We start from the raw sequence: 6,508 nt of genomic DNA on the forward strand, positions 1-6,508 counted from the left end.
CTGTCTTATGTTTCTTTTTAGATTGTGAGCCCTTTGGGGACAGGGAGCCATCTTATTTATTTGTTATTTCTCTGTGTAAACCACCCTGAGCCATTTTTGGAAGGGTGGTAGAGAAATTGAATGAATGAAAGAATATTTCTAAATTGCATATTTCTAATTCTCATAAACATCAGTAACAATGCACATTTATTTGCTTAATAAAGATGCATGTAATCCATGCAATGTTCATGTAATCCAGTGCTATGCATGTTTACTTGGAAGGAAGTTCCACTGGGTTCAATGGGCCTTACTCTAAAGTAACAGTGCAGAAGATTGCAGCATTCAAGTAGTAAATGAAGTTGAGGTTTGATATGATAGTAATTTCTGGTGGAATTTTTTCTTGAAAAAATAGGGGAGAAAGGGTTGTACATTATTTTAATGAGCTGAAGGAGGGGTCCTGTCATATGGGTGGATGTATTCCCAAAGAAACTAGAGTCTCTCATGTTATACTGTAGTCCAATAGACCAAATTCCATATTCCACTCTCACTTTTCTCAGGGAACTCTTTTAAGTGAAATATTCAAAATCTAGGGACAAGGGAAGGGGAGAATTTTGTTATTAGCCTTTATTGAAAAACAAACATAAAGACCTGATCTATGTAATTAACTGGGTTTCTTCTTCTTCTTCTTCTTCTTCTTCTTCTTCTTCTTCTTCTTCTTCTTCTTCTTCTTCATCCAAATGATTTGTTAAAGTGTTGATTCCCACCCCCTTCACATCAGAGAGAGTTGAGTTTTGTTCAATGTGTTTGAAGTTCTGAAGTGGGTATCATCACATGTGAGAAGTTCAAAACTGAACCAACTAACAGGAATTGACTTATGCATTGGTAATTCCAGAATAATATCGCAGCTTATTCTTGCTCCTCATTACCAATAATAGATGCATTTGTGTGGTTGCTTCCATTACAGTGATTGCAAACCATTGTACATGCAAGTTTATAACTTTAGCATCAACTGACCAACCTGTTGGATCTTTCCAGGGAGGGTATTCCACAGGCTCAGGACTACCACCACTGAGAAAGCCCTGCCTCTGGTCACTGCCATGTGAGTTTGAGATAATTGCAGGCAAGAGAGCAGGGCTTGTGAAGGCTCTGTACAGGTTCATATGTGCCAGTGTGGTGTAGTAGCTAGAGCTTTGAACTAGGAATGGGGAAACCTGATTTCATATTCCCATTCATCCATGAAACACTGGGTAACTCTGGGCCAGTCACTCATTTCTCAGCCTAGCCTATCTCACAGGATTACTGTGAGGATAAATATAACCATGTACACTACTTTGCACTCCTTGGAGGAAGCGGGGGCATGGAGAGACAATAGACACAGACAACGAGCTGCAAGCCATGTAGGACATCAAAGGTTAACATCAACACTTTGAGGCTATTTACACGATGGTAGAAAATCGGGCTAGCCTCCATCATGAAAACTACCAGACTCGGCTGCGAGCCCGGTGGTTCTTAAGTGGGTCACCCGCTTAAGTAGCCCTGTGCTTAAACCGGGTTTGCAGAGCGAGCACTCCGCAAACCTGGTTTTCGCAATTGTGAGTTGCTGCAGCATGGCTCTGCAGTGCGACAACTCACAAGTAGACCCCCGACCCGGAGGCTCAAAAGCAGCCTCTCGGCTCGGGGGTCTCTCCAGCATGCCCTGTGCGTTTGCGCAGGGTATGCTGGAGCTTCTGGGGGCCGTGTGGCCCCCGAACTCCCCAGTCCCTGCCGGCCCCATGATGGAACCAGCCGTCATGTGGGTGGCCTCAGCAGCCGCTCAGGCAGGACTTGCTGCTCATCTGCGGGGAGAGTGGGCACTTGTGCAGAGCATGCTAGAATTTCCAGGGGCCATGTGGCTCTCAATCCCCACAGCCACCGCCAGCTCCGTGATAGAGCTGGCAGTTGTGTGGGTAGGCAATCCAGCCACCCACACGACTGTTATGGCGAGTCTCACCGATCGTGAGAACCACCTCAGTCACTTCTAATGAGGTTTTCCTCTTACCTTACTTCCACACAATCAAAAATTGGGAGCACACACAGCTCCCAAACCCAGGTAGAACACAGTTTTTGATTGTGTGAATGACCTCTGTATCTGTCAGTGGTGATGCAATAGCCTCAGTCAATTTGACAGGAAGCAAAAAGATGACCCCATCTTGTCTCCTTGAGAAGCAACCAATGAGGCTAATCCCACATTGCTCCTTGCTGGGTGGAGTGTTGGCTGCCACTTTGCCATGTAGGCATTTTCTGCTAAGACACATGAAAATGCCATATACTTCGATTATTGGTTCATCTAGCCTAGTATTGTCTAGTCTGTCTTCTCCAAGTCTCACACAGTGGTCTTTCCTAGCACTGCTACTTGGTATCCATTTATCTAAATATGCCTGCCAGGAATTGAACCTTGAACCTTCAGTATGCAGATGATGTGCTTTACCACTGAGCTTAGCCCTGATCAAAGTCATGGAATCCTAAGGAAACTAGAGAGAGATTCCCTGTAGATGGGGAAATGAGAAACGTGCATTCAGTACAAACCTTAGTCCCCCTTTATTCTATCATGCAATGCTTGCCCATGCTTTCCTTAGTGTAGGCCCTAAATTATATGGCTAATAATACCAAGTCAGTTCCTTCTGGGGAAATGTTTAACAGGTAATTTTGAAGACAGCAATGTTGACCATGGCCTTCTTTTTACAAGGTTTTGTCTCAGTGGCTGGCTAAATATGAGTTTCTCTTTCACCAGGCTTTAACTAATGCCTGTTGTCTTAATACCCTGCAAATCCTCTAGGTGTAAGTTACGTCTGATTTTGTATAAAAGGACAACGTGAGGCTTTCCTCTCTCGGCAACTAATTCCGGCAAAGCAAGTCTAATACAGGTAACTTTTCATCAGATTCTTAATTAAGACTGTTTGGGGACTGACAAGGTCTTTGATAAAAGTTTAGATACAAAAACTCCATTGGAAAAAAGAGTAGTAATAACCATTTGCTGCTTTTTTAATGCATTTATTCTGCTTTCCTCTTTTAGAACACAAAACATTCCCAAGCCTATTAGATATAGAGAGGGAATTTTTTAAATTATTATTTTATTATTTTCTCTCAAGTGGCTTAACACTCCCCACTCTCTACTCATTTTACAAACCTTTTATCTTCTAACAATAACCCTCTGGGCTCTGTTTTACTGACTTTACTGTCTGTCTGTCTGTCTGTGTATAGATATTGATATTTATATTGATATACACCACTTCTCTGTTTTAAAATGTTTGTCTTTGCAAGTTTGTCTATGGAGAGGAGAGCTGGTCTTGTGGTAGCAAGCATGACTTGTCCCCTTAGCTAAACAGGGTCTGCCCTGGTTGCATATGAATGGGAGACTTGATGTGTGAGCACTGTAAGGTATACCCCTCAGGGGATGGAGCCATTCTGGAAAGAGCAGAAGGTTCCAAGTTCCCTCCCTGGCATCTCCAAGATAGGGCTGAGAGAGATTCCTGCCTGCAACCTTGGAGAAGCTGCTGCCAATCTGTGAAGACAATACTGAGCTAGATAGACCAATGGTCTGACTCTGTATATGGCAGCTTCCTATGTTCCTATTTTTCTAACAGCATTTGTGGGTAATATAAATAAAAGTTATGTTGCCTGCTTGTTTCTAAGGATACACGGAATTATAACCTCTCTACCAGAGTGTCTCTGAATTTTCTGCTTTGCCCTGCAGGATGAAGACAGTTAATTTCTGTGTCCTGCTACTTTGCTGGAAAACAGCTTGCTGCAATAACTGTGAGCTGTCTAATGTCACAATAATGGTGGAGAAGGAAGAGTGTGGGTTTTGCATCAGTGTAAATGCAACTTGGTGTTCCGGTTACTGCTTCACAAAGGTGAGGGTCCAGAACACTAAATATAATAGAGAGAATTAACTATTTCCAAAGCAATGCTTCCAAGCCATCTTTGCAACTTTTAACAACCCTGTGAGGTCCAGCAAACATAACGTAATGCTGTGCTTCCCAATGGAGGTAATCAACAGGGATGCTACTGGTGGTATTCTAGTCTTAAGCACATTTGTGCAGAAAGCAGGTTCAGTGGGATGTAGTTCCCACTAAATATGCTTGGAATTGCAATCTTTCAGACTTAAACACATTTGCATGGAAGCATGTTCTATTGAAATCAACAAGGCTTTACTTCCAAATAACAGTTATCTCTCAAAATTCCACAGCTACACTAATTATAACTATTAATCTCATAAATCATTTTGTATTTGGTTCTGCCCTACTGGTGCTGTGGTCTGGCTGTGGTTTGAAGGTACTAGAAACAATTGTAAGTACAGCTGATTGATGCGTGGAATATTTAAATTATTTGCCTTACAAGTTATTTAATATATTTTTAATTTCCCTTTTACATATAAAGGAATGTCAGTTATATGTGGGTTAGGCCTGGTACACAGATCTCAGGTACATAAGCAGTGTCCTCGCTTCAGTTTTTGATGTGTAGTCACATGGCATTTTCCAATTATCTTATGCTGGGGATGCCTGTACAATGAGATTGTGAGATGGTTGAACTACTACCAATATAAGCTCACCAACCTGATGTTCAGTGTGAAATTTTTACTATGACTTTCTACATGCCACACAAGCTTCACCTGCTAAATATTTACATGCTGTCCTTCTGTGGAAGGAGAGGATGGACCATTTAAAATAGTTGGCAACTTCGCCTGAAATGGAGGTAGTTCACAATTCTAGTGGGGTTTTTCAAGACTTCTTCTTTTGTTTCAGTTCAGTATTCCATTTCTTTTAATTGTTCACACCACTGCTCCTTTGTCTTTTATTTTTAAAATCGTGTTTCATTCAAATCCCATCTGCGTTTTTTTTGTTGTCCTTTTATTCTCATAGAAAGGTGGTAGTGCAGAAGAATAGCAGGAGGGAGGGTTCATTTTTAAAAAACTGGTTAAAGGTATAAAAAAGAGCAACTGCGTTGCTAGTGGTGGCTTTGGGAGCAGCCTTTCCCCTACAATACGCCAGACTGATACATCATCAAGTTGAGTTATGATGGTCATTTTACATTTTTTAAGGTTTAACCAAAAAACACACATGCTGCTATGCTTCACTGCAAAGTAAACCCTCCCCACGTGGCACTCTTCATGACAAAATGAAGCCATTTCTGGAAGGGCAATATAGAAATGAAATGAAATGAAATAAAATAAATAAAGCAATAGGCCTCAATGAAACAAAAGGCCCATATGCCATTTTGTTCATTCAATTTCCACATAGGTATTTGCCTACTGACAACTGAATTGACCTGATTGGGCCCCATTTCCATTTGTTTTCCATTTGTTTTAAAATGAATGTACATCCCTACATTATTGTGTATGGAACACTTCTAACATTCTAGTATGCCATGGTTCTTATTCATGGAATAAATCAAAAGGGCAAAAAAGCCCTATGAATCAAGTCTGAGAGTCTGGAAATCACATTTACTGATGATAGATAGATAGATAGATAGATAGATAGATAGATAGATAGATAGATAGATAGGAAGCTTATGTCATTCACATGCTTATAAAATGCATTCTTAAAGTCATGTGCGACTGAGCTGAAGGAGCTACATTCAGCAAATTGTGAAAATCTTTGCACTGATCACTGTGCAATACTAAACTCCAAAGAAATGTGGAGTTGATTTGTAGATAGTTTATGTCCAAGGCAAATGCTCGCTTGATCAGGAAGGAATTGTACCCTCTAAAAACTGTTCTCGTTTATATAATTGCCTACTTTGCTGTAGAGCAATATGTGTATGCTGCCGCCCACTTGATACAGAATGAGGACAAATAGTCTTGTAACAAATGTTTCAGATGTGACAGGCGCTAAAATAAAAATGGGTTGTAGTTTAAGAAGTTGTTCAAAGATCACTGGAGTAATGGGAAAATACCATCAACTTATTTAGGCTTTTGAAAATAATATGTTTATAAGCTTTGAAACAGACCATTGTTGGCAAATGGATTTCACATCTGTCACTCTCTCTTTTTCTGTCATGACTAGGATCCAGTTTACAAGTACCAACCAATGATTCAGAAAGTCTGCACATTCAAGGAGATCATATACGAGACTGTAAAGATCCCAGGCTGTTCTGGTCATGTGGAATCATTTTATTCCTACCCAGTGGCAACAGGATGTCACTGTGAGACATGTGACACAGACATTACTGACTGCACCATGAGAGGCTTGGAGCCAGGTTATTGTTCTTATAGCCCAAACCAGCTAAAGGAATGAGGGGTAGAATCCAGAAGCCAAATCTGGCCAATGCTTTCATTAGAACCAACTAAAAAGTTGCAAAGTCACCTACAGCAAGTTTTTGAATTCTCCAGAACTCCCAAATAGGGTGAATGTATAGCAGACCACAAGGGTTGGGTAGAGTGGGCATAAAGGTCCCAAAGTCTGCAATCTGTAAAGCCATGCAATGGAATGCAGACTTAATAGGCTGGTTCACACAACTGTTAAAATCGGAGTAGGAGGTGGGCTACCCT

At 41.0% G+C, this 6,508-nt stretch overlaps 1 protein-coding gene across 1 annotated transcript; it reads left to right on the plus strand.

The window, feature by feature from the left end:
- The first annotated feature begins 3,713 nt into the window (after window positions 1–3,713).
- Window positions 3,714–6,254, plus strand: FSHB (follicle stimulating hormone subunit beta). The gene is made up of 2 exons (XM_053284934.1): window positions 3,714–3,872; window positions 6,024–6,254. The coding sequence occupies exons 1-2, from the start codon at window positions 3,714–3,716 to the stop codon at window positions 6,252–6,254; spliced, it is 390 nt and encodes a 129-aa protein (XP_053140909.1).
- Window positions 6,255–6,508: the final 254 nt, after the last annotated feature.

The sequence above is a fragment of the Hemicordylus capensis genome, chromosome 1, assembly GCF_027244095.1.
Source record: "Hemicordylus capensis ecotype Gifberg chromosome 1, rHemCap1.1.pri, whole genome shotgun sequence".
NCBI classification, from domain to species: Eukaryota; Metazoa; Chordata; class Lepidosauria; order Squamata; family Cordylidae; genus Hemicordylus; species Hemicordylus capensis.